Here is a 27,258-nt window from a genome sequence, read left to right as displayed (position 1 = left end):
AGATGAAAAGATAAATCTTGTTTGAGAGAGTGTTTCTTAGACACAAGAATTCTATGTCACCCATACTGAGAGGAAAGTATTAAGCTTACTCTATGATGGTATCAGGTGGAATCTATCTATCTATCTATCTATCTATCTATCTATCTATCTATCTATCCAGTAGACCAGTAATCAGGAGTTGCCAACTACTGACAATTTGAAAGAACCTCTGAACCAGGGCAAAATGCCACAGTGCCCCCTTTCCCCTGACCACCGATCGCTTGATGGCTTCCTGGCCATTGTGCAGTTTTTCCTATATTCTAAAAGCTTGAAATGCCTCTCTTAAGGCTTATTTACTACCAGTAAGAGCTAAAATATGCTGGGGGGTTTGGTCACTCCCCTTTCCCTTTGGCTCCACCTGCCACTAGAACGCAGCTGGATGGAATTAGGTCCTTGGGCTGATAGAGGTTCAACACGCCTAGCCTATGTGAAGGCTAAGCTCCTTCCTAATCATCTCCATAGCTGAGCTGCAGATGGACCCAGATGAAAGCATTTACCTTAATCCCCTGCTCATTTTGGGGTCAAATACAGACAGAATTTAAATCTGTATCTAGCAGCTTTTATCTTTCCCCCCTTGCATTCATTTTTACTCTAGAGTAGGTGCAGGGGCCTGATCTGGATTGAGTACTTAGTGTGGGGGATCAGGGAGCTCTTAAGAGCCAGATTGCCCCCACCCCCTGCATTTATTGTAGAATAGAAATGAAAGACAAACATAGCTGCATGGTATGGTTTTAAAGTAATGTCTGTTTTGGTGCTTTGCCTCTACTTCCAGTTGATGACCAGCCCAAGGGATGGGATTTTTCCTTTGGAATTCTATGGAGAAGATGTAGAAATGTTGCAAGGCCTTGTTCATCTCTCATTATCAGTGCAGAATGAGGCCCTTGGGGGAGTAAAGGCTACATGTTTTTTTTTTAGTGTAAGTTGCTAGAAAAGCGCCTTCATTTAATATCTATCTATCTAGATTATGTACATATAGGGAATAGTTCAAACATTTGTTCTTCCCTTGAGTTGAATTTTAAGAAGCTGGATAGTGGGAAGGAATATTGCCATCCATTGATGTTCTGTCATCTGATGCGCATGCGTGCACACATGTACACACACAAAAGAAAAAGGGAAAGGATTTTTTGGGGGGTGGAAGTGACCCTATTTTCCAGCCTTACATTCTTTTCAATGCAAGTGGCCACTCTCCACCCTTCCCCCAAATAAGCTCACTGCAGCCCACCTGGACCCCAAAGCCCAACCTTCCTAGATGTGCTGGTTTACAGATCCCATCATCCCCATCCTTGCGAGATGTTGGAAGCTGTAGTCCAACACATCTGGAGGGCACCGGGTCAGGAAAGGCTGCCGTAGCCAATGAGCTGCAACATTTCTTTCCCCTACCCCACATATTTCACTCATTGGCAATAGGACTCAGCTGCCTGGAACCCTGCACATACGTAGTTGGCTCGATTCAAAATTGTACCTTACCAAATTTCCCTCTTAACTTATGGTCTTCACCTGCCCCTAATAGATGGGTGTATTGATTTGTCGAGGTTGTTTCTCTTTTCCTGCATTTCCACTGTGTGATAATCTTGATATACAGTCCTGGTTGCCAGATGGAGTGAGCAGCTTTTCTGAAATCAACAAAGCAGGCAAATATTTTCCTTTTCCTCCATTGCCTTAAAAAAAGAAAAGAATATAGTTGTTAAGCAGCACCTATAGGGTAAATGGGTTCCATTCATCCTTTCCTCCCAAGGAAGAAGCCAGGTTGGCTTTCATAGATCTGGGCGTGTGCTATATTGCTCAACAAGCTCCCACTGGTGCAAACCTGCTTCAACTCCATGAATGAGATATCGAGCTTACGAGGCTTCAAACACGATTTCTCCCCTTCCCCCTTGTGTGTTGCTTTTGTACAAACATTGTCTCTCTCAAAGCATAACAAAAACTCTGATCAAGTGAGACCTGAAGCTTTTTGTGCCAAAACGTACACCATTCTGTCAAGCTCCCTGATAAAAGATCTGAATAGCTAATGTCCTTTTTAATGCTTCCATTTGATTTTCTTTCTCTTTCTCTCTTTCTCTTTCTAGGATTGCAGACAAACGAATAAGGGGGATTTCCCTGCTTTTTCCTTCTTCACTCCTCTCCTTTGTGCAAAATTATGCAAACCCCGGAGACCTTCTTCAGTTGCACTGTTGAAATCCTTGAGAGGGCTGAAAAAGGGACCGTGTAAAGGCCTCCAAACACACCACTTTCATCCACCTTCACGACCTGTCTTGGAATGGATACTGGAGTAAACTGGAAGTCTTAACAGAAAAGCAACAGTTCCAGAGCAAGAGAACCATGATTTGTCCCTTTCAGGAGTCCACCAATCAGTTCTCCCTTTCCGTTTCAGCCCTTTGAAGGGTTCCCCCCCCCTTCTTCCACCCCAGCAAGATTTCAATGTGGAGCCAGTCTCCAAGCCAGCAAAGGTAAAGAGTTTGGTGACGGAAATCCTTGACTCCCATGGGGCTTTAGGCTGAAGAGCTTGAGTTTCAAGGGGTCTTTGGCAATGACTAGGAAGAACGGGGGATCTTTGTGCATGGAGCAACTCTCCTTCTGCCTACTCCTGAGTGTCTGCTGTGGCTGGTGGTATCAGCCAGCCAGCTCAGCCAAACCAAAAGGCCAAGGCCACCCCCACATGAACTCCATCCGCCTTGATGGGGATATCACCTTAGGGGGCCTCTTCCCCGTCCATGGGAGGGGCTCAGAGGGCAAGGCCTGCGGTGAGCTGAAGAAAGAGAAGGGGATTCACCGCCTAGAGGCCATGCTGTTTGCGCTGGACCGAATCAACAATGACCCGGACTTACTCCCAAACATCACCTTGGGGGCTCGCATCCTGGACACCTGCTCTCGAGATACCCATGCCTTGGAGCAGTCTCTCACCTTTGTCCAGGCCCTAATTGAGAAGGACAGTACCGAGGTGCGCTGCGTCAATGGAGGGCCGCCCATCATCACCAAGCCGGAACGCGTGGTTGGGGTGATCGGAGCATCTGGCAGCTCCGTCTCCATTATGGTGGCCAACATCTTGCGCCTCTTCAAGGTAAGATTATAACCAGCCCTCCCTCCTCTTCCTACTCCTAGCACCCCTCCTGCTCTAACCGCAAGGGGAATTTGCAATTCAATGCCTTCCTTCTTGCTGCAGCTGCTAAAATAACTGCCAGTGACTGTTAAGTGGGAAAAAAAAAACCATTAAAGCTGTTGTAACAATAATTATACAGGCTAAGTTCTTGTTCCCTGGTGGAGAAAGGGGTGGGGAAGTAAAGTTCTCTGCATGTCTCTGTGGGTATTTCAAGAACTCCCCATCTCCCCTTCGGGAGTCTGACCCTTCCCTCTCATTTGTATCTTCCACTTGTGTGTGGGAAATCTGGAGAGCTGTTTCTGATGCCGCTTGATATTGTGGGGAGGGCTTTCCTCAGTGTGGAGAGGAGTGTGTGTGGGAAATTATATAGTTTGTTTTATCGCTGAGAGGAATATTCATGCTGCGTGTATCCCAGAAGATGCTGTGGGAGGGTGAGGGGGTGGGGAAAATGAGAGACAAGTTCCACCAAAACGTTTATAAACCAGCAGGAGGGGGAAGACCTTTTTCTAGTGCACGCGGTAATTTCCAAACTTGGGGGCTGCTGTCGTTAGCTCTAAGGGCAGGTGAGGGACATCCCCTTGGCCTGATTTACTTTCCTTGTGCTAGAAGATCTTGAAGAATTCTCTCCTACGTTGCCTTTCAAAATCCCTAGCTGCATGGGAGGCAAGCAATATATTGTTTTTGCAAAACATATCATGGATGGAAGGGGGAGAGTTCTTTCTAGAGAAAGCGAAAACACACACACACACACCCTACTCTTGGAATATTGGAGGAATGCTTCTTCTTAAGTGGCAGAGTCGTGGTTCAAGATGGCACACCTGAGTAATCTTGAATTATTATTTTATTATTTTATTCATTTACAATATTTATATACCTCTAACCATCCAAAATATTTCAGAGCGGTGAACAACAAACAGATTAAAAGGATAAAAACACCATGTTACAAAATTACATTGTTAATAGAACAAAGTTCTGATAAAACCATGGCCAGTCATTCAAGGAAAGTAAAAACAAACAAAAAATACAACATAAAAAGGAAATCTAAAATAGAATAAAAGATCAACAGAATAAAACCAGAATAAAATTGTTGATAGAAAATGTCATTAGAACAACAGATCTAAAAAGTACACCCACCCACAGACACACACACAGGAAAATAAAAAGGTCTTCACTTGTATGGGATACATGAGAGTCTGTAGAAAACTTCTACTGTTTTAGGAAGTTTCTTATCACATGTATAGTAGCACTTGTTGCAAAAGGTTCCAGACAGATTCTCAGATGCATTAGTAATCCTTGCAAATACTTCCCTGCACTTGCAAATATCAGAAGCTTCCACCTTCCATCCCAGAAGGAATGAATGTTTGTGATGATTCTGCAGGGTGCAGTTATGGTTCTAAGGGCAACTCAGGAGACTGGCAATGGCTTTTCTCCTATGTCATGTTCCAATAATGGGCATCTTGATCAATTTCAATGCTGTGGATTATAATTCTCTTGTTGAATGACTGTTTCAAAGGTATCATGTTAATGTTGTTGCTTATGTATTCTGAGGGTTGCAGGCAAAGACATATTAAAGCATTTCTGTGCATTTCTATCCGCAGAAATTTGAAAATGAGACACAGGGTGCAAGCAGTTACTAAGTAAGTCTTCTTCAAAGTAAGTCCCATTGAGTTCAATGGGGCTTACTCCCAGGAAGGTGCATCTCTATATCCCTCTTGTGCATTTATACCTCATTGTGTTGTGGTTCTTTGGATAATATAAAATAAAAAGCAGGAAATAACACTATGGGCCTGTTCAGAAGACACCTTAAACCTTGCTGGTTAAGGCTTTTGGTTTAGCATCAGGGCTTAAAGTGTCTTGTGTGATGCGTTTTGCTAAACCCTGTTCACTCACTAACCCCAGTTGGTCCGTCTGCAGCAGGTTTAGCAGATCTAGCCGCGGCTTAAAGTGTTGTGTGCAACAGCATGGCTTGTGGTTAGTGCTAACCCCAGAAAACTTTGGGGTTAGCATTGACAGTTTCGCTAACCAAAGAGCCTGAAGTGTTGTCAGGACAGGACTCTTGAAAGTAGAATAAGGAATGTGTAAGGTGTCCCAACAGTTATCAGTGCACTTCAATATCGCTATTAAGCAGTAGTGTAGATCTAGTCTATGTTGATATCTCCATGTTGGTGTGTGTGTATGTGTGTGCGTGATCTCAGAGAGAGAAAGAGAAAGCGAGAGAGGAAAAAACAGGCTGGGTGGGGGGGAAATATTCAGCACGGAACATGACAAAAGACTGCCCCCAAGAGAAGGCAGCCCTCGACAAAAAGAAAAAGAAAAGTTCTCAACCCCTGGTATACTTCATTGGTTGCTTGAAGAACTTCTGTAGGATCTGTGGAGGGCCTTCAGTCTCTTACTCGCTTGCACAAAGCACAGCTAGCACAGCTTCCAGGGAGCTTGGTGCAGACATTTTTTTTTTCCTTTTGGAATCCTTCCTGTTCTGGGAAGCAACCCGCTTTTGCTGTGTGTGGCAGGCAATGTTCTCTGGCAGAGGGCCGGCCTAATCACTCACCCTGACTCTGTTGCAAGGGCAGCAGGGCAACTTGCTTCAATTCTCTGCAGTTGCGGATTGATCCTATGAATGGAGCATGCAATACCAGAAACAAGACAATCACGTCCACATTCATGAAATTTAATTAAGTGAAACACTTCTCATTTTTCACCTTTTACCTTCGGGAGGAAAAAGAGAGCCTTTGCATTAGAGATTCAAGGATTGCAAAGAAACTGAATCAGGTTCTGAAGTCGGTACGGTACAGATACCAACTACCCGTGCTTTTTCCTTTTGGTGTGACAGCCCGCCTGGCTGTTGTAAGGGATCACACCGAAGGGGCAGTCCCCACTCAGTCCATTCTTCAAAATTAAACATTGGACCGTTTTCTAGCTGATTCAAAGTACAGAAAGGTCTAGTTCATGCACACTGTAACTCAGGTAGCAATCCAGCACTGGGCTGAGCAGAATGGATTGAGTGCAGAGTTTCGTTTACTGTAATGTTTTTTCCAGGGTCACTATTTCAAGTTTCAAACGGGAGAGGAGCAAAGGATTTTATTAGGGAGGCAAAGTCTATAAGAACATAAGAACTGCTGTCCTGGATCAGACCAAAGGCCTATCTAGTCCACTACTCTGTTCACACAGGGGCCAAGCAGATGCCTGTGTCTTCAATTGGTCAGTTTCTCCTACTGTCTATGATTTCAAAATTGCCCCCTTCTGTTGCGAGGGGAAGGGGAAGTTCCAGAGATAAAAATACAGACACCAGAGCTTGGGGTAAATTAGGACCTCTTTATTTATTCATGGATATGCTACCCTCCATGGATCTGAGCGTGAATGTGCGGGAATGTATTTGTTTAGCTGTAGGCCCTAGCCTGCCCTACAGGGCGAGCCACTCCGCTGGAAAGAGGGATCGGGTTTCCTGCCCCCCTTTCCAGCTACACTTAAGTGTTTGGTGAGACCAACCCACGTCATCCCCACTCTGGCTGCATAGCTAAGTAGATGAGACAAGAAGGTCCCGAAAGGCAAACCATATCCTGACACGAAAGCTGCAAAGCCCTCGAGGAGCAGGACCTCTGATTTACCAATCACCATAAAGGTACCAGAGTGCTCACCATCCCTACTCTGACTTTCCCAAATTTCTGCACAACCCTGCCTTTTATAATTGACCTATTTATCCTCCGTTTCTAAGATTAAAACCAGTATGGAGTAGGCGAAAACCTGAACATCCCTAGATGACAGGGGAAATTCCTACTCAGCCCCTCCTGCAAAAGAGGCGACTGGATTTGATTCCCATAATAGTTCATAGGGAGGGAGGGTGGGGCCAAAATTGAAAGAGGGTGAGAAACGCCAGGGGCGGGCCTTTATGGCCTTGGCTCCGCCCCCGTCTCACGAGGGCCTGGCACCTGTACTGGATTTCGTTTTCCTTTCTGGATCTCCTCCCATCGCAACAAACGACCCCCTCCCAAGCTGTGCTGGCTGGGCGGGGGTCGGGCTTCCATGGACACAATATGCCCAATCTTTCCTTTAGCCAAACCGATGAGAGGCTTATGGGCTAGGTGTGAGGTGCCCATAAGTCTACCCTTATTCGTGCAGTGAGGTTCCAAAGAGCATGGCTTTGTTAGACTCTGAATTGAAAGGTTAAAAAGTATCAGTCTCACCTTCAAATTCATCCTCTTGTAGAATTACAGAGACAAGAGCGATTGGTACAGGGCAACTTGACAATCTCTTCTCTCTAATGTCTGTTCTGCTGCACTTTCCACAGTGAAGAGTTTTATTTATTTATTTATTTATTTATTTATTTATTTTCGGCAGGCATCCGATTCTGAGCTTTAATTTGCTTTTTAAATGAAACAAGATTGTAGACAGGTGCAAGCCTATGTGTGTGTGTGTGTGCATAAGTGTGATCTCTAGGATTCCAAAGAAGGCAATATGAATCGTAGGAAGCAGAACCATTTTTTAAGATGGGAAAAGTCTCCAGAGTACCTCAGTGTGAGCTATGATATTGCCTATAAGGGTGGCTTATAAGACCCCTGCCAGTTCTATGATATGCAGAGAAATTCAAGACAAATTCATCAGGATAGAATCCTTCGATGGAAGGTTAAATTTCCCATATATGCACTGTTGAATCATGTTCTTGTCTCACATTAGAGTCCATGACTGCTGGAGGAGAGATTTCTGCCCCTTCCCCAAAAGAAAAGGATAAAAAGTAAAAGAAAGAAAGAAAGAAAGAAAGAAAAGCAATCTGTCCAAACTTTCAGTTTTACGTCATCTGTTTATTGCTATGTGGAAAACCTGCTGTATAGAAAATAACATGCAAACCACATTTAGATCATGACAGGTGAGACGTGCAACAAAATGTTGCAGTATATATCTGTAAGACAGGCTCCCTCAACTTGGTTGCCTCCAAACATGTTGGACTGCAACTCCCATCATGCCTAGCTGGCACAAGGCTGGGAAAGGCTGCTATATGCTGAAAGGGGCTCAGTCAAGTCATTTTTCTTTCCTAACTGCCTGTCAACATTACAAGACAAATGAGCATGTCCAGTCCTTTTGCTTTGGGAGGGTTACCACCATTCATTTTTTAAAAGTTTTTTTTTACAGGTTTTGTTTTTATATCTCAGGATTCACCCAAACACACTGATCTCTACCACTTGTTTCTCACTGACCCTGTTCAGACGACACACTAAGCCACATTGATTAAGTATTTTGAGTTAAACATTATGGCTTAGCATGTCATGTGAACCATGACTTAGTGTGTCGTATGAACTATTCCTAGTCATGGTGGCTACATAACCATGGTTTAAACACACTCAGACCCTGTTCAGAAGACACCTTAAACTATGGCTTTAACAACAGTGGTTAAGCCAGAAAGCCAGGCTGTGTTCAGAAGACATCTTAAATCACGGCTTTAACCATGGTGAATAAAGCAAAAAGCCTTATTCACTGTGGTTAAAGCCAAGGTTTAAGGTGTCTTCTGAACACAGCCTGGCTTTCTGGCTTAACCACCGTGGTTAAAGCCATGGTTTAAGGTATCTTCTGAACAGGCCCTCGCTAATTCTTTCCTGCAAAAGGGTTAGCGGCCTAACCATGGTTTAGCGTGTTGTCTGAACAGGCCCATCATTAGAGTTCACTATTTGAGGGATTAAAGCATGTTAATGGCACACTCCTTTTATTTGCTTTGGGAACACACACAAGTGCATGTTGACTATCTCCACACAGGTAGGATGTTGTTTCCTATTGCAGCAACTTACTTTTGTAAGTAGAAAAGTGAGAGAATGGAAACGAAGCTGCCTTTGTATATCCTTTCTGGCTCTGATATTCTTTCTGCATGCAGGTTTGGAAGAGCTAGGAAGTAGCAACCATTTTGATTGTTCTGTTGTGAACTAATACACACAAGGCTCAAATGACACAGAGACTGCAAAACAGGAGAAACCCAGATGACTCTTGCACAGCGGGTTGTTGGAGGCATTTGAAACAGTTCTAGTGGGCCATAGAGTTCTCATCGACTCAACTCTTAGCAATGCATTAATTCTGTGAAGGTCATGGGCACTGTTGAATAAAACATCCCTTTTCATTGTGTTCTCAGAATTGTTTGGCAGATGGGGATACTTTGTAAAGTCTGTGACCCTTTGTGGGAGAGAGAGCAAGTACATATGAAATCTTTCCAAATAACATGATAGTTTACACCATTGTTATTGATGTCATAATAGACTTGTCTAGGTCTGTACCGCTTTGCAGCAACCATCACCAAAGGAAGCAGAGGAACAGGCTAAGGGCATTTTTGTATGGGGATTTTTTTTAATGAGTGTTAGGTGTTCAGATGCAGTACGCCAAATTCTTGCAAGCCATGTGGGGACTGTGTCTGATATCACTGAGTGTAGGAGTGTTCCCAAAATATTCCAGAAAAAATAAAATAAGTCCCTGTGCTGCCATCAGAGAAGATCTATGGGGCAGACGTCCAGGCCTCCAATTAGTAGAATGACTGGGAGGGTCTCCAAAACCAGAAGGGCTGGCTTGCCACATTTCGAAGAAAAGGAATTATATTCATCACCATCTAAAGAGGCTTCTCCTGTAAGACCATTACGTCCAGAATATAAAATTACTTTATTGCACCACTGTATTATCCCAAGCAGACTGGGAGCTAGGAATATCCCTGTGGCTGCTAGAAGAGAGGTTGAGGCATGAACCCCCTACGATATTTGTGCTATTCTTTTCCCAGTTATTTCAGGATTAATTCTAAAGCAAGGAGAAAAAGAAAAAGAAAACCTGCAGTAAACTTTCCTTATTTTCAGAAACCAGTACCAGCAGCATCAGCAAGATGAGAGCACTTATAGAGGGAAAGGTGAAGTTAATTCCAGTTAACTGTAGAGGGAATCTTCGTTGTTGTTGTTGTGTTGTATATATGTACCAGCACTGGTATGTGCACGTGTGCCCTTTTGAAAGAAAGATGTTCCTCTTCCGAGCAGCAGCAAAATATTACAAGGGAAAGAAGTCAGTAAGGGGGTGCTGGCTGGGGAATGCTGGGAACTGTAGGACTTTTTCCTGTATTCTGCCCTAAGTGAGTTATAGCAGAAGAAAGCACATTATTGCATGGGGACTTGATATAGCAGTATTAGCACTGAACGGAACTAGTGCTAGTATAGCGTTAGCAGTGTTAGCAGGTGCGTGCAGGCATACATTTAGACACACTTGCTTTTTTGTGGTTGCACCCTACATCAAGTATATGCACGTGTGTGAGGATGTTGCCACATGGATGGAGCATAAAAGAGAGAAATAAGTCCAATGGATACATGCGGCAAAGTCATGTGTAAATTGGCCCCAGACCATTTCAGCAAAACACCGACTATTTGAATGATGCTCCTTTGCTCAAGTAATTTTAGGACCATTAACTTTATGAGTTTTTTCTTCTTTTTTTCTTCTTCTTGCTTAAAATCTTCTGGGCAAGAATGAAGTTTCAAGAGGAAGGAAAGGGTGCTTTTTGCAACATGATAGTTTTGGCTCTTAAGAAAGCTTGGGGAGGTAAAGATAGGGTGACCATATGAAAAGGAGGACAGAGCTCCTGTATCTTTAACTGTTGTATAGACAAGGGAATTTAAGCAGGTGTCATTTGTATATATGAAGAACCTGGTGAAATTCCATCTTCATCACAACAGTTAAAGGTGCAGGAGCTATACTAGAGTGACCAGATTTAAAAGAGGGCAGGGCACCTGCAGCTTTAACTGCTGTGAAGAAGAGGGAATTTCACCAGGTTCTCTATATATACAAATGACACCTGTTTAAATTCCCTTGTCTATACAACTGTTAAAGGTATAGGAGTCCTATCCTTCTTTTCATATGGTCACCCTAGAAGAAGAGACTGGCTATGGCCAGATATGATTTGCTTGGGAAACAATTTGGTAGAAAATAGGTGGGTGAAGAACAATAATTTATTTAGTTAGGGTGACCATATTTGGGAAATCAAAAAGGAGGACACCTATTGTGTGTGTGTGGAAGCAGCTTTCTGAGTCCTGCAGAAATTACGTTATTCCCCCGCCACCTTAAAGAACCCGATTGGAGTGGAGGAGGGGAAAGGATTTCATTCTGCACCACCACCATCCACTCCAATTGGGGCCTTTTCTATAATGTCCACGAATGACCCACTTTCCCCTTTAAGACCTCAATTGGAGCTCGGGGTGGGGGAATGATGTGCCTCAAGAAAGCATGTCATTCCCTCCTGCCATGCTAATGGCAGCCTTAAAGAGGAAGGTGTGTCATTCCAGGATATTATTGAAAATTATAGAAAATCCCCCCTGACACCATGGAAAGAACAAAAACCAGGACAAATCCAGGGAAATCCTGACAGTTGGTCACCCTAATTTAGTGGACCAGTTTCTCAGGTCAGGCAGTTGGGGAAGAATCATATTACTAGGGAATGGCTTAGGGCAATCTTCCCCAACCTGGTATCTTCCAGACATGTTGGACTACAACTCCCATAATTCCCAACCCAGCATAGCCATTGTTGGCTAGGAATTATGGGAGTTGCAGTCCACAATTCTGGAGGGTGCCAGGTTGGGGAAGGGTGTGTGTGCTGGGGTGGGGTAAAGCCTATCAACCATTGATGAACATGTCATAATGCTTCCTCCCTTCTGAAGCTCCTATTTGCATGGGAAGGAAAGCTCCCATTGGCACCAATCAAAGCTTTCTTCCTGGGCTAATAGCAGCTGGGAGGGGGAGGGAATTTCGTCAGGTTAGTTATTTTTTTGAACCATGCATATTAATTGATTTCATGCAAATAAGATCATGTGTAATTTAGCCCTCAGTATCTGGTTTGTGTGGGAGCAGGTGGTTCTTATTGGCTAGAAATGAAAGCATAAGGTTTGAGATCCAATCCATTGCCCTATTGGGTTTTTAAAAGGAGAATGAAGCACATGCTTAACTCTCTCCCATGAAAATGAGAAATACCTAATTGCATGGATTGTACTCATTAGGTATAATAATGCTGGTGCTCATAAGCAATGTCTTGTCTAGAGATCTTGCATTTGGGCACTCTAGAAATCTATAATTTCCTGCTTGTTAATCTTCTTTTGCAAATAGTGATGGGGAGAAATTAATTTGGTATACGTTTTAATTCAAAATTATCTAATTTTGCACTTTTAAACCGATATGCCAACTGTAATACAACCCTTTGAAGTGTGCACATTTTCACATTTTGCAATGGAGTTCTCCAATCAAGAAATGTGTGCAAAAATGCATATATTAGGGGAAGGGAACACAGAAACTGAGTACATTAATGAAAATATTCAGAAATGCATTAAATATGAAAATGTGCTTGCAAATAATGTGTATACGGGACAATATTCTATACAGAAATGCATGTATTCAGAGAAATATGTACAAAAATGTTCATGGATTTTCATGCGAAGTTTAAAAACACACATAAAAACACCCCTCCCCCTCAAAGTTTTGGACAAACAAAACTGAATAGTATGAAAATTCTTAAAGTTTGGGACAAACCAAATTTAACACTGGAAAAATGAGAAACTAAAATTGATTGTTTATCCATGACTGCAAGCAATTAGCCCAAATCATGGAAGCTGTGTGGTATATGGAAATACAGCCAATTTCCATGATGGTGACCTCACTTTAAAGTGGTACTGTCTTTGTCGAAATAAGCTTCACTTACATGGATGGTGTTAGTAGAGAGCCAATTTGTATCATATACTTTGGTGCTATCTGCAGACATGGAAGCTCTGAGGGGTCAGTTTGTATGCTTATACAATGCATGTACAATTGGAACCACCATTATGAATTGGGGTGCTGCTTCATGTGCAGGACGATCCTCGTTAACTGAATTGACTATGGTGTTTCTCTTACAGGATGGCAGGGGATTTCAGATTATTTGGGAATTTTTGCTTTCTTGATCTGCTATAACTCTCATTTGACTTTAGCTTTCTTATTCTCTGCCAAGAAGAGCTCAGTCAAATTTGTAGCCTTGCCCTCTGATGTTTGCTCAATAACCAGTATTACATCATCTACTGCATTGAGCTGGGGGTTGGACTCGATGGCCTTATAGGCCCCTTCCAACTCTACTATTCTATGATTCTGTGACCTCATTCCATGGAGCTGATGCATGAGTAGCATACTGTCACAAACTAAGGCCTCACTAGACGTGTGGGTCTAGTGTGATGGAGGGGTGAGGATCATGCAATATTGTTATTGCGAGATCTCCATTTATTTTTTATTTATTTATTTATTACATTTTTATACCACCCAATAGCCGAAGCTCTTGGGTGCATGACGGTGGTGTGTGACAGCCTTGGAAGAACAAGACGTCGCGCCCGCCATTTTGTTTTGGTTTCTCTTAATGGAGAAGAGCGCAGGGGCACTCGTGTGCAAAAGGTCAGTTTTTAATTTTAAATAATTTTTCCTGCTCCCCTCACCCCACCCCCTTCTGAGGAGCTCTGCACCCCATGCGCGGTTCCTGGCTCCTCGCAAGTAACCGTGAGGAGCCGGGACAAACCGCAATGCCTGCCCACACATTCTGCGGTCTTGGGATCATCCCGAGACTGCGGAAAAAGTGATCTGAAAGGGTAGGGCGATATCCTGGGGAAAGGGAGGGATTATCCCTCTCTGCTCCCAGGATCTTCTGTGCGTCATGTGGATGCACAGGGATGATCCCGGGGATCGCCCCAGGATATTGCCCCGTCTAGCTATGGCCAAAGATACATGATGAGAGATTTGAAGACTTGCTTCAAAATGGCTACTGCAATTAAATGTTAAATTATTCGTTTAACACTATTCAAACTGAAGAAGGGGACCAAAATTCTGCCACATTGCTTTTAATGGACTTGCCCCAGATTGCAGAGAGTATGTGGCAGGGTGGTGGTGGAAGGGAGCAGCATGAATAATCTAGCAGCCAATTTGCCCACTGTTTCTTCAAGCTGAATTAGCCACTAATGGTGAACAACAGCTCTTTCTTTGGAAAAAAACATCGCCTGATGATAAATCTCAACCATCTTTCACTTCCGTGATAATGTTAAGATATGCTTAGAAGCCTCTGTGTGGTTGTCATGTACAGACTAATGCTCTCAACTTATCTGCTCTCCAACAGTTAATAGATAGTATATGAAACCATATTAGTATATATCATCCTGACACCAGTTATTGTAGATGATTGGATAATGGGGCTGTGGGTTATACACCCAAAGTGTGAAATCACATCCACTCTCAGTTCCTAATGGTTGAATGATTGCCATCGCTTGACACGTTTATCATTCAGAACAGAGGCAGCTCCCTACTAAATAGTCATGGTAGAGACCTTATTGCTAAAGTGAAATTTGTTTTACTCAAGTTAATTGGACACTGGTTTCATAGGCTTTCAGCACGCAGTAGTCATATGCCATGTGATGCAGTTCTCTTTGTCAAAGAATATCAATAAAGTATGATTGGTTGATGCAACTTGGTTGATGCAACTTGCACATAAGAAGTGCTTATGTGGCCTTCAATTCATCAACTCTCAGTGAGCATCCTGAGTAGCTCCTCAGTATTTATTCCAGTTGAATGGCTAGGATCTGCAGCAACACAGAGAGTGTGATAGATGCGTATGTGTGGCAGGAATAGGGATGTGCGAATCAGCTTGGTGAATTTCAAACTTGGTGAATTTCTCCAGATTTTGTCTCAAAGCTTGTTCCAGGGGCTGTCTATATGCACTGAAAGCCCTGGAGTGGCTGCACAGGGGTGCTGTGTCGATTATACAACACAGCAGCCACCTCACAGCTGTCTTAGGGCTTTCCTTTGAAGCTGCGAAGGAAAAACTTGGGGACTTTTTTCTTTGGAGCAAGGCGAGTCTATCCTCGTTCCGTGGCGGAGGCATGGCGGGGCAGATAAAGACCCCTGATTGGTTGCCATCCACTTGGGCAGAGGGCAGGCCCAGCCACCGGAAACCCTGTGCTTTCGCAGTAGCATTGAGATTTGCTCAAGCAGCCCTTCTCTAGTACTGAGAGAGTGTCTGTGTGCAGTTAAACTAGGACTTGTAGTCTGAGAGACAGAAATGTGTGCTTTCCTATGGAACCTGCTTTCTCAAGAGCTATCCGTCCCAGGTTTCCTTGTGCATTGGCAGATGAGAAAGGACAAGCATCATAATAATCAGGAACATTGTGCAGTATCCAACTGTGACATTCCGTTAGTGGAAATGACATTGCAGAAACTAGGCTCCCAACTATGCGCAAGAGAAGAATCCAACTAACATTGTTTGTGCAAGTGCAGTTGCACAAAAGGTTGTGCATTATGCTTGTGCAACCCAATGTGCAACGGGCTGTGCAACCTCTTGCACAATGGTTCGCATAATCAGTTTTGTAAATGTAATGGACAACTACTTGTGTAATGGAAAGATTCAGCTGAGCCAAACTTGTGGAATTCGAGTTTGTGGAATTACACTGTTGGATGCTGCCCATTGATCCCAGGAAAAGTGAGAGCCAGTGCTCCTGATAGGATTTACAGTTGGTACTTATAAAGAACTTCAGCTGTGGGTGGTATAGAAATGAAATGAAATAAATGAATGAATAAAATAATAAAGAACGGTAAGCGTTTGACTATTGGGTAGGTATAGTTAAGTTACCTAGCTGTTTTGTCTATTGAACATGAGAAATTGACTTTTGGAAGACAATGATTTTGCAGTGAAAAGGCCAGAAAAGTAATTTTTGAAATTACTTATAAAATGTTTGAAGCCCTGTTGGTTTATTGGAAAAAAAAATCAAAATAATCACAAGATTATACCTCGCTGCCACCATTGCCTCCTCTTTCGCTGGCATGCCTTCTTGGTACGATCGCTGGCTTCTGCATGCGATCGCCGGCTTCCTTGCGAGATCTTGCGCAGAAGCCAGAGATTATGCGGGGAAGCTGGCGATTGAATGAAGAAGCCGGTGATCGTGCCGAGGAGGAGGCAATCATGCCAGCGAAGAGGAGGCAATGGTGGCAGCGAGGCATAATCTTGTGATTATTTTGATTTTTTTAAAATTTGGCCTCAGCGAAGAGGAGGCAATGGTGGCGGCGAGGTTGTAGTGTGGTAGTGGTCTTAAGTGCTGGGTAATGAGTCCCTGTTCCTACATGAAACATGCATGTGTCATGTAAATAATGTAAAAAAGAAAGAAAGAAGGTAATCAGTCGACAGCAGCATCCCAACCCTAATGCCAGCATGGCTAAATAACAGAACAAAGCCATGAAATGTAGAAAATATTGTGCTGAGCTCAGGAGAACAGCAAGAAGCACAAATGTTTGTGAGCTAAATGTAAGATTTTAATCTAATTCTGATCAGGAGGGAATTTGTAGGACATAATATGATATAACAAAAATGATAGATTCTCTGAAAAGTACATTAGAAGCAAGAAATCTGCAGGAGGGCTGTTGTAGCTGTGACCATCAGGGAGTAAAATGTGCACTCAATGAAAATAAGAACACTGCAGAGAAAGTAAATGAATTCTTTGCTTCGGTGTTTGCGGCAAAAGGCATTGGGGAGAAGCACACCTGAGCTATTCTTTTGAAGTGATAAATCTAAGGAATTGCCACAAATTGATGTGTCAGGTTTTAGAGCAAATTGATAAAATGAACAGTAATAAGTCACCAGGAGCACCTGATATTCATCCTGGAGTTTTGAAGAAACTCTGCTATGAAATTGCAAAACAACATCGTTTGCTATGCTGTAACCAATTGCTAAATCAGGGTCTGTATGCCAAAGGATTGAAAGGGAGCCAATAGGACAGCAGTCATGTAAAAGAGATTCAGTGTGGCTCAGCGGATACATAAACCAGTGAGCTGAACACCTGGGTTTACTTCGAAGAACCCTCCATGCCTGTTGCTTTTCTTCTAGTTGCATAGAGGGCTTTATGCAGCCTCTCTCAACCTGGGGCCTTCTCATCATGCCCAGGAAGCTTGGCACTTGAGGAAGGCCGGTTTAATACAACGACAGTGAAAATGGCTTGGTGCAAAATACTGGGCCTGTTCAGACAACACACCACGTCATGGTTAGGCTGCTAACCCTTTTGCAGCGAATGGTTAGTGAGCATGTTTAAACCGTGGTCATTAGCCACCATGGTTAGGAATGGTTCACACGACACACTAAGTCATGGTACACACAACACGCTAAGCCATAATGTTTAGCTGAAAATGCTTAACCACCCTGGTATAGCGTGTCATCTGAACTGAGTCACTGTGACAATGCAGGTATTTGGTGTGAAAAGTAGGAGTATCACAAGGCCAAAATCATTTAAATAACGTGAATATGTAGATATTAGAGGAAAATGTAATGCACACAGCAGAACACACCGAATTCTGTTGTGACTCCTAACCAGATTCCTTGATAACATGGTAGATTTTGAATTAAAGACAGAACTGCAGAATTGCAATTTTTGACCAAATATACCAGTGGTTTTTTTTTTGCCGGGGTCGGGGGAGAATTTTGCTGTCAGGTCTAATCTGATCCAGTTTTTGCCTCTTCCCTCCCACCGCCCTTATACAAGCTGAACAGAAATCAGAGGACTTAATAATTACCATATTTTCCTGCTGAATACCTATTTATACATAGGAATCTCCCTAGGCTAGAAAGTTTGTTTGAACAAAAAAAAAACCACCCTCAGCAGCAACACAGATACAGGGAAGAGGAGAGATAAATGTAAATATCATGCAAATACTGAAGCTGCTGCAACGTAATATCCACAAAGCACAAGCGCGTTCTCTGCCCAAGGTGCACAATTTCAGCATGAGCAAATGGTATCTGTGCCTTTCTATGGCATCTTGAAATTCCTTTTTTGCTCTCCTCGATTATCTCCCCCCATGTCCCCCCCCTCCGCCCCACTCCTCAATCCCTTTCCCCAGCAAGCAGCAACAGCAGCAGCAGCAGCAGCAAAACTCTCTGTCTCCTGGGAGAGCTGCAGGCTGTTAGCTGAGACAGAAAAACAGATCACTGATGGAGTTTGATTTTTCCGAGGTCCCTTTTAAAAATGCGTTAATGTTCCAGGCGATGAGTGAGAGGGCTATTCAATAATTAAAATAATATAAATTAGAGGGAACGAGAGGAACTTAAAAGCCATTTGCTGAGACAAAAAAGATGGAGTATGCTGGGCTTTGCTGGGGGATGGGGTGGGGGGAAACAAGAGAAGGTATGGGAGCGGCGGTGGAGATGCGTTCACATGTTCCCTTTTAAATGACTTCCATGGGATTTAATTTTAATCCGTGAGTTGATTTTTATAATAATAATAATAATAATAATAATAATAATAATAATAATAATAATGTAAAGCACCTCATACGTTTTGCATGCAGGTTGTTGCACAAATGATAGGCTCGATACTTACATGGGAAGAAGAAGTCTCAGCAATGAATGTTAGAGCCTGTATGAAGGGGCACAGATGCTACCATACACCAGCCTTGCCCAACTGATCATTGGCCGTGGTGGTTGGGACTGATGGGAAGTGTAGTCCCCAGTGTCTGGAGGTCACCATGTTGGGAAAGACTACTTTTTAAAGGTATGAACCTCTGATGTTTGGATCATTTGCAAGATCCATAGTCCTTGACTGGTGGTGTTCATTGAATATCACTCTTCCTGCCAGTGGAGGCTGGTGGCTCTGATGTCAGTGGGGTAGTGCATTTGCTCCGGGTTTCAGTCAGAACTCTAAAGGTGCTATTCAAGGTAATTAATGCCTTGCCCCTCCCCAAAGCATCATTGTTTCAAGACAGGCCAATAGGGCTCTTTTGAAGAGAAGTGCAGGATTGCAAAGGAGGACTCGTCAAGAGGAAAGGCCCTCCTCCCAGGTAGGACTTTTGCCAGAAGGTCTGTAACACATTGCAGCTGAGCCCTGCATGGGGCTCAGGAAGCTCTGGATGGATAAGCATTCAGTATTAGCCCAGCCAGTGCTGGAACAACATTGTTCTACCAGCCCCAGTGCCTTGTATCCCTGATCTTGCCTTGTAATTGAACTCTGTGCTATTGATCTTTAGATTCCTGCTTGACTCTGCTTCTGGGCTGTGTGTTGTATCTGACTGCTTAACTGTACTTTGACCTTTGCCTGTAACTTGACCACTCCTGTCTTAGCCTGATCCCATACTGGCCTGAAACCTTTGTGTTTGACTATTTGTCTGCTTTCTTATCTTGCCTTTTGGTTTGTGCTGCAATTTGCCCCAATGCTGAGTTGGGCCATGGCTAGACCTACCGGGTCTAGCGCGACGAAGGGGGAAGAATCTTGTAATATGGTTATTGCGACATCTCTCCCTCTGTCTACACGTGGTGCGCGACGTCCCAGGAGGAAGAGGACGTTGCGCCCGCCATTTTTTGTTTTTGTTTTTAAAGGAGGAGCACATGAGTGCTCGAACACAAAACATACGTTTTTTAAATATATATATATATATATATTTCCCTGCTCCCCCCCACCCCTGATGGGGGGTGCCAGGTCCTGGCTCCTTTCAGTTACTCACGAGGAGCCAGGACAACCCACGATGTCTGGCCACATGTTTCGTGGTCTCGGGATCATCCCAAGACCACAGAAAAAGCGGGCTAAAAGGTTATTCTGGGCCAAGGGATATTCTGGGCAAAGGGAGGGATCATCCCTCCCTGCTCCCGGGATCCCCTGTGCATCAAGTGAACACACAGGGATGAACCCAGGGCGATCCCCGGGATATTGCCCCATCTAGCCATGCCCTCTGATTCAGCCATAGCAGGCCATAAAGAGACACTGAACATTAGGAAGTATCACTTCAACTATTGGAGGCCACTCAATCCTGACTATAGATTAGTCCAAGGGGGAACTGTCACCACCAGCAGCCATTCCAGCAGCCTGTAGTGGGGGAGATGAGAGGGGGAAGTGGGCCCACTCTATCAGCCCTGTTGAAAGACGTCATCCCCATGCCTTCCCTCCCCATTTCTTTTTCTTTCTATGTTATGCCTTTTTAGATTGTAAGCCTGCAGGTAGGAAATGTCTTGTTTTACTGACTATATGTAAGCTCCAGGAGTCTTTTTGGCTGAGGAGTGGGTTAAAAATTCTTCAAATGAATACATGAATAAATTGTCCAAGAACCACCTTTGTTAATGGATTGTAAAATAGAATAAGATGCAACAAGGGCAATGCCTTCCCTAACCTGGTACAATCCAGATGTTTTGGACTACAACTTCCATCAATACCAGCCAGCATGCCTAATGGTCAGGGATTCTTGGAATTCCCATCCAAAACATTTGGGAGGTGCACCAAGCTGGGGAAGGCTGCTGTATTTCATCTTGACCGTTTCTGTTCTGGGCTTTTGGTAGTTTTATTTATTTATTTAATTATTACATTTATATCCCACCTTTTTTTCCTCCATTGAACCCAAGGCGGCATACATCCTTCTCCTGCTCTCCATTTTATCCTCCCAACAACAACCCTGTGAGGTAGGATGGGCTGAGAGTTTGTGACTGGCCCAAAGTCACCCAGTGGGTTTCCATGGCCAAGTGAGGACCAGAACCCGGATCTCCCGACTCCCAGTCCAACACCTTAGCCACTACGCCACACTGGCTCACACTAGTTTCAATCTCATGCCTGTTTCAGGATTCAAAAAACTTTGCCCAAGTTGTATGTGGCCTTGAAGGTACTTATTTCCCCAGGCTGAGAACACTATCCAGAGAGAGAGAGTGCTGGCAATTAAAATGAGTTGTCAAGAAAGGGAATCCACTGGGAGAGAGCTAATGTTTGCTCACTTTGTCCATATCCGTTCAGCCTGTGATGATAAAAGGGTCATTTATGCAGATAGAGAAATTGGTCTAAGAAGCAATTGACTTGCAAACAAAATAGGAAGGATTACCAGGGAGCGAAAAAAAAGTGCTTTTAAATTGAGCTGTAAAAACCAATAAACAAAAGCCTTGTTGTTGTACAGCTAAAAGGGTGACCCTAAAGAGGCAACTTCTTTCTTTTGTTCCAGAGAGAATCTTTTGTGGTGATTTAATTAAAAACAAGCATTTGGGGGCTTGCTTTTGTTTGTTTTTACAATGGAATTTTTTGCAACCAGAGGTTTTCCATGACATTTTCATAACTGTATCCTATGTTCCTGTAAAATCTCCCCAGATGGGGTTTTGTTCTGTTTGTTTTGCTTTTTGTCAGTGGAAGAACTAATTATCTGAGGAATAGAAGGATGGAGGCATCAATGTATAGGATTGCACTGTAAAAGAATTTGTTTCTTAGCTGAGTTTATTGTTTTAAATTAACTGAGGAATGTTTGACGAGCAATGCCTGCAGTCAATTTGTTCCCATCTGGTAAGCCTGTAGTTCCAGAGGAAGGACGGCTCTTTTGAGATAGGGGACAGGATCCAAAGAGCCATGACACTAGTCCTGTGAACCAAAGATAACTTTATAGCAGAATGTGCAGACTTCAGAAACTTGTGGGATTCACTTTGTCCTTTTTTGTTTTTGATTTGATTTGATTTATTACATTTATATACCACCCCATAGTCGAAGCTCTCTGGGCGATTTACAAAAGTTAAAAACAGTGACCATTAAAAAGTATACAAAATTTAAAACCATCAAAAACATAAACAGTATAAAAACAACGGTATCCATTTAAAAAACAACAGTTCTGGGGTCCGTTAAAAAACAAACAAACTTAGCGTTGTTAAATGCTGTGTAATGTCTGGGGAAAGAGAAAAGTCTTGACCTGGCGCCGAAAAGATAACAATGTTGGCGCCAGGCGAGTGTCGCCGGGGAGATCATTCCATAATTGGGGGGCCACCACTGAAAAGACCCTCTCCCTTGTTGCCATCCTTCGAGCTTCCCTCAGATTAGGCACTCGGAAGAGGACCTTAGATGTTGAGCGCAGTGTATGGGTAGGTTCATGTCGGGAGAGGCGTTCCTTCAGGTATTGTGGTCCCAAGCCACAATATTTACCAACCAGAACCTGGTACAAGAAAAATACATATATGGTGCAATTTTATGCACGTTTAGACAGAAGAACAGTCCCACAATTCCCACCACTACCCAGCCTATCTAAATGTGCATAGGACTATGCCCTTAGTAGAATTAAAGAATTTTGAGCCCAGGAATTTGTTGCTGTTATTATTATTATTGGCAATATTTAAATACTGTTTCTCATTGAACAAATCCTGAAGCAGTTTACAAAGGAATACAACCAAATGTACGAAAGTATTGTACAAAGAATTGGCATCTGTAGCTGCTACAGAGTCTTAAAAGGGTCAAGTTTAGCCTGCAAACAGGCCAAATTTGACCTTTTGGGTGCTCTGTAATGTTAGGGATGCTATTTTTCTTCCTAAATTTGTAAATAAATAAATAAAAATCTTTGGGATGCCAAGCAGACCATGGCCCATGTGTGTGCGCCTGACTCCTCATATAGGAGATGTTCGTTGGTCCCAGGTTGTATATGGTTTTGTATGCTAATACCAACACCTTAAATCTAGCTCAGTAGCAGACTGGCAGCCAGTGTAGATCCTTTAGCTCAGGCATCCTATGTGTGTGGCGTTGCACTCCAGTCTGTGACCTCTCTGCTCCATTCAGCACTAGCTTCAGCTTCCGAGGCAGTCCTAAGAGCAGCCCCACAAAGTGCACATTAAAGTAATCCAGTAATATTGCTCACAGTCCTTCCACACACAAATGGACCCCTGGTTACCAAACACTTTCTTCATTTCAGCAGCATAGTTTAGGTGTGGGGCAATCATTGTGGCGGTGCTATTGTTAAATACTTGAGACCCAGAAATCTACTACCAATCTATTGCAAATCACCCAAGGATCTACCAGTAGGTCCAGATCCACCTTCTGCCAATCCCTGCATTAGGCCATCTGTTTCTTGAATAGCAGCCCTCCCAGGGTGCATGGCAAACTGCTCTTAAAAGTATGGAGAGTGTTGTTAGATAAATAAATAAATCTCTCACTGGGGCTAGTGAAAGCTATTTGTGTGAATGGAACCAGCTTTTTGGATCTTCGCATAAGCTCCTTTGCCTTCTTGTACTGATCTTGTATTCCTTTTGACCTTTCTTTCCAACCTTGGACGAGCCCTTATCTTTGTTTTTTGTGCCTGACTTATGATACAATTCATACATTCAGTGTCAGTGCCCAAATTAAATCTTCCATCCTTAACTGCTCCAACCTTGAGAGAGGATTCCCCTTTTCACTGATTTAGGCATTCCAGATGTTTTAGGTAGGAATTGGAGGAATGAGGAAGTAAGATTCCCTGATGTGCTATATAGGGAGTTAGAACAAGTGTTCAGAATGGGAACTTCTGCTATTAAAACTGCAACTCGATTTATTTTGCTGTGCTGCCAGTTATGCATCCACTGTGCTTTAGTACTGCAGCTGCTGGAGAGCCCACGTTGGAATGGTGATGTGACTCATAAGCTGGTTCTTGTCAAGATAGGGAGCAACAGTTTATCACCACCACCATCAGCAGCACCAACAACATTTATATACCACCTTATTTGCTAAAAATACATCAAAATGGCGTTCAACAATTTTAAACGATTGTGCAGAAAGCAATGGGGCTAAGAGTTGGTTATCTAGATGTTCCCTCCCCCTGTTCTTGACCAGTGGTGCGTGCTGGACAGGACTTAAGGGCAGATGTCCAGGGCTTCACTCAGCAGGAGGGCCCCCAAATGCAGCAGGGCTGGCTTACCACATTTTGAAGTAAGTGAAGTGATATACATTACCTTCTCAAAAGCCTCTTCCCCTATAAGACCATTAAGTCCAGAGGCTAGAATTACCTAACTGCACTATTGTTCTTGACGTGTGTTGGGAGGGAATTGTTGGCCTCATTGCTTTGTATTGATGTACTATTTGCCCTTTTTTTTTTTGCTTTTTGTCAGAGACAGGATATGGAGCATAGTGGTCCATTGGTCTGGTTTTGTAGAGCTTGGATTTTGTTTTGTTTTGTTTTCTTGATTGCTGCTACTCCAGTTGACTCACTGCTGTCTCCCCACCACAGATGGAATCCAAGAGATCGACTGGCATGTGCTATGTGAAGCAAACTGAGCTCTTGTTTTACAAGTGTGCCTGCTTGGTGACTTCACCGATCCCTGGGTGCTTGGCTCCAGCATCAGGTTTCACTGAGGAAGGCAATGCCTGAGTGAATCATTACTGTCGTCTGGCAAAGCAGATAAATGTTTTGAGAGATCGAGGCAGAGCTGGGATGAGAGACGAATGCCCAAACTATCCATTTGTTTAAACCTGGGTTTGCAAAGAATTGGGGGTGGGGGTGGTGCCGATTTTGAGAGCAAAAAGGAGCATGCAAGGGAGGGGAAATGAACCCCCGTGCGTCTTCCACGTGCCCCCCGGAAGAGCTCACTTCTAGTATAAGAGTTTAAGGCAAAACTCACCCAGTGGGACTATCGGGGGTGGGGGTGGTGAGTGTAAGGGTAAAGCGAGGGTTAACTGGGACTTGGAACTGGAATGTCTTTTTATTTGTAAATTTTATGGTTTCATAGGATGAGAGATAAGGAAACCAGGCAGCAGTATGGGGGAGAAGACTGGAGCCAGGCCGGGTGTAACTGTCTGTCCTTGAGTGATTAAATGGCCCAAGCGAGAGGTGTGAAGACACTCCACGCATCAAAGCTGAAGGGAGGGGAGAAAGGAGTGAAAAGGATGGTATAAAGATATCCCCTGTGAAGGGAATAGGGGGTGTGGTGACGTATGAGATGGTAGTTTTAGATTTTTAGCTTGCCTGCACTGGGTTCCTATATATATGCATGCTTTTATAAGTTTTATTCTGCTAATCCCATGTATTCCTACCCTTTTTCTAATAAATGGTCTTAAACCTCATTTTGTGAGCTGTGAGTGTCTGTGCCTGGGGATCCGTGCTAAATCCAGTCAAGAAGCCAGCTGGGTGCTGGGCGCTCTTCCTTTACAGTGAGGAGATAGGGTGTGTGGGTGGAGGGTTAGTATAACTCTTTGGCTCTGAAACTGGGTTTCTCATGCCTCACTTTATGCAAGTTTGAGGCCGCTCTAGGTAGAAAGAAGGGGATCTGCCACCATTATGTGCAGTTTGAGCTTGAGTGTTATCTGCAGGGCTGGGCCCTCCCATGAAGCAGGGTGAAGTGCTCACATCAGGCAGCAGAGCAGGAAGAGTGGGCATTCTCACCACCATCACCGCTGCCCTGCTGCATCCAGCAGGTGCTTGGGAGAGCCCTGTCAGCTGCTTTCCCATCATGGCATTTGCTTCAGCAAGAGAGTGGCTGGCGGGGCTTTCTAGAGCAGCTGCCCACCCTCTGTTTGCCTTGTCATGTAGAGAGCTGCATAGCTGGAAGAAACAGTTGTGGGGGTCTCGCAAGAGCCTACCCAGGTCTCATGAGACCTGGATGAAGTCTTGTGAGAGCCCAAGAGTCACTTCTCAAGATCTGGGTGCGTTCTCATGAGTGCTACACATCCTCTTCTTCTGGCCACACAGCACTTCACACAATAAGGCAAACAGAGGGTAACCGCAAATATAGGGGTGTGTGAGCTTCATTGTCAAGTGGGGACTAGAACCCAGGTCTCCCGAGTCCCTGCCCAACACTCTAACCATTACACCACATTTTCCATCTGAGCTCAAACTGTATCATTTCTCTCTGGGTGCATATGCAAGATGATTGAATACAGATTAGTTACCTTGAACATCCTTTCATGCTCATGACTGGGGTTAAAGAATGGTAAAAAGTTGATTTTACCCAACCATTCAATGTGTATTCCTGGCCGAAGTGGTTAAAAATACCCACTGTATTAGTAACTGTATTTGTGAGTAGGGAACCACATTCTTGGGAATTCTTTACCAAAGAATTCTGATGGAGTTTTAAAATCAGGAGAGTGCAACATGTGGCCCTCCAGATGTTGTTGGACTCAGTGATGCAGCTAGCTAATTTTAGACCCTGGAGTTAACATTCTTATTTGGGGCCCTTTAGACAGCCATGTGTCACACAACTAGCATTTATCTTCTCCCCACTATACCCAACCACCATTCCATGTGTCTACTTTCCAGATATGTTAGAACAATAACAAAACCGTCTCCCAACCCTGATTCTGTTCAGTTTTGCACTTTAAACTAACTCCATCATAGCACATCATCATGACTAAAAGAATAAACTGGAATTTGCTCGTGTTGCTGTGCTGCTGACATCACTTGCCGCTCTCTGGGTGGTGATTTTGGGGCTGGGATGGGATGTGGGCTGCCAGATTTTGACCCAAAGGTCCAGCCCTAGATGTGGGGGTGTCTCTCTCACTGTCAATGATGTTACGCTTACTCCGGTCAAGGAAGCTCGTAGTCTTGGCTTCATATTTGACTCATCGCTCTCCTTTATTCCTCATATTGAGGCAGTAGCTAAATCCTGTCATTTTTTCCTGTATAATATTGCCAGGATTCGATCATTTCTGTCTGTCTCTTCTGCCAAGACGCTTGTTCATGCACTGGTTATTTCTCGGTTGGACTACTGCAACCTTCTTCTCTCTGGCCTTCCTTCTTCTCACATCAGTCCATTGGTTTCTGTCCACCACTCTGCCGCTAAGATCATCCTCCTGGCTCGCCACTCTGACCATGTTACTCCACTTCTGAAATCTCTTCATTGGCTTCCAATTCACTTCAGAATCCAATATAAACTTCTCCTGTCGACCTTCAAAGCTTTTCACGGTCTAGCTCCTTCCTATCTCTCCTCTCTCATCTCACACTATTGCCCCGCTCGTCCTCTTCACTCCTCTGATGCCATGTTTCTCGCCCGCCCAAGGGTCTCTACTTCCCTTACTCGGCTTCGTCCATTTTCCTCTGCTGCCCCTTACACCTGGAACGCTCTTCCAGAACATCTGAGATCCACAAGTTCAATCGCAGCTTTTAAAGCTCAGCTAAAAACTTTTCTTTTTCCTAAAGCTTTTAAAACTTGATGTTGTTTGGACTTTACACTGTTAGTTTTACCCTACCCTGTGCCTGTTTACCCTACCCAGTGCCTATTTGCATTCTCTTCCCCTCCTTATTGCTTTACTATGATTTTATTAGATTGTAAACCTATGCGGCAGGGTCTTGCGATTTACTGTTTTACTCTGTACAGCACCATGTACATTGATGGTGCTATATAAATTAATAATAATAATAAGATGTCCCACTGGTTGGACTACAACTCCCATCCTCCCTCACAACTGACTATG

General features: G+C 43.7%; 1 protein-coding gene across 1 annotated transcript in view; it reads left to right on the top strand.

Annotated features, from left to right (window-relative positions):
- The first annotated feature begins 2,566 nt into the window (after positions 1-2,566).
- The window catches only part of GRM4 (glutamate metabotropic receptor 4), a 274,422-nt gene continuing 249,730 nt past the window's right edge, over positions 2,567-27,258 (top strand). Inside the window, exon 1 of the mRNA XM_063141407.1 lies at positions 2,567-3,097. Within this exon, the coding sequence (XP_062997477.1) occupies positions 2,567-3,097 (531 nt within the window). The remainder of the gene's footprint in view (positions 3,098-27,258) is intronic.

This window comes from Elgaria multicarinata, chromosome 1 (genome assembly GCF_023053635.1).
Source record: "Elgaria multicarinata webbii isolate HBS135686 ecotype San Diego chromosome 1, rElgMul1.1.pri, whole genome shotgun sequence".
Classification (NCBI taxonomy): Eukaryota; Metazoa; Chordata; class Lepidosauria; order Squamata; family Anguidae; genus Elgaria; species Elgaria multicarinata.
Note: the sequence above shows the minus strand (reverse complement) of the source record. Positions and strands in the feature narration are given on the sequence as shown.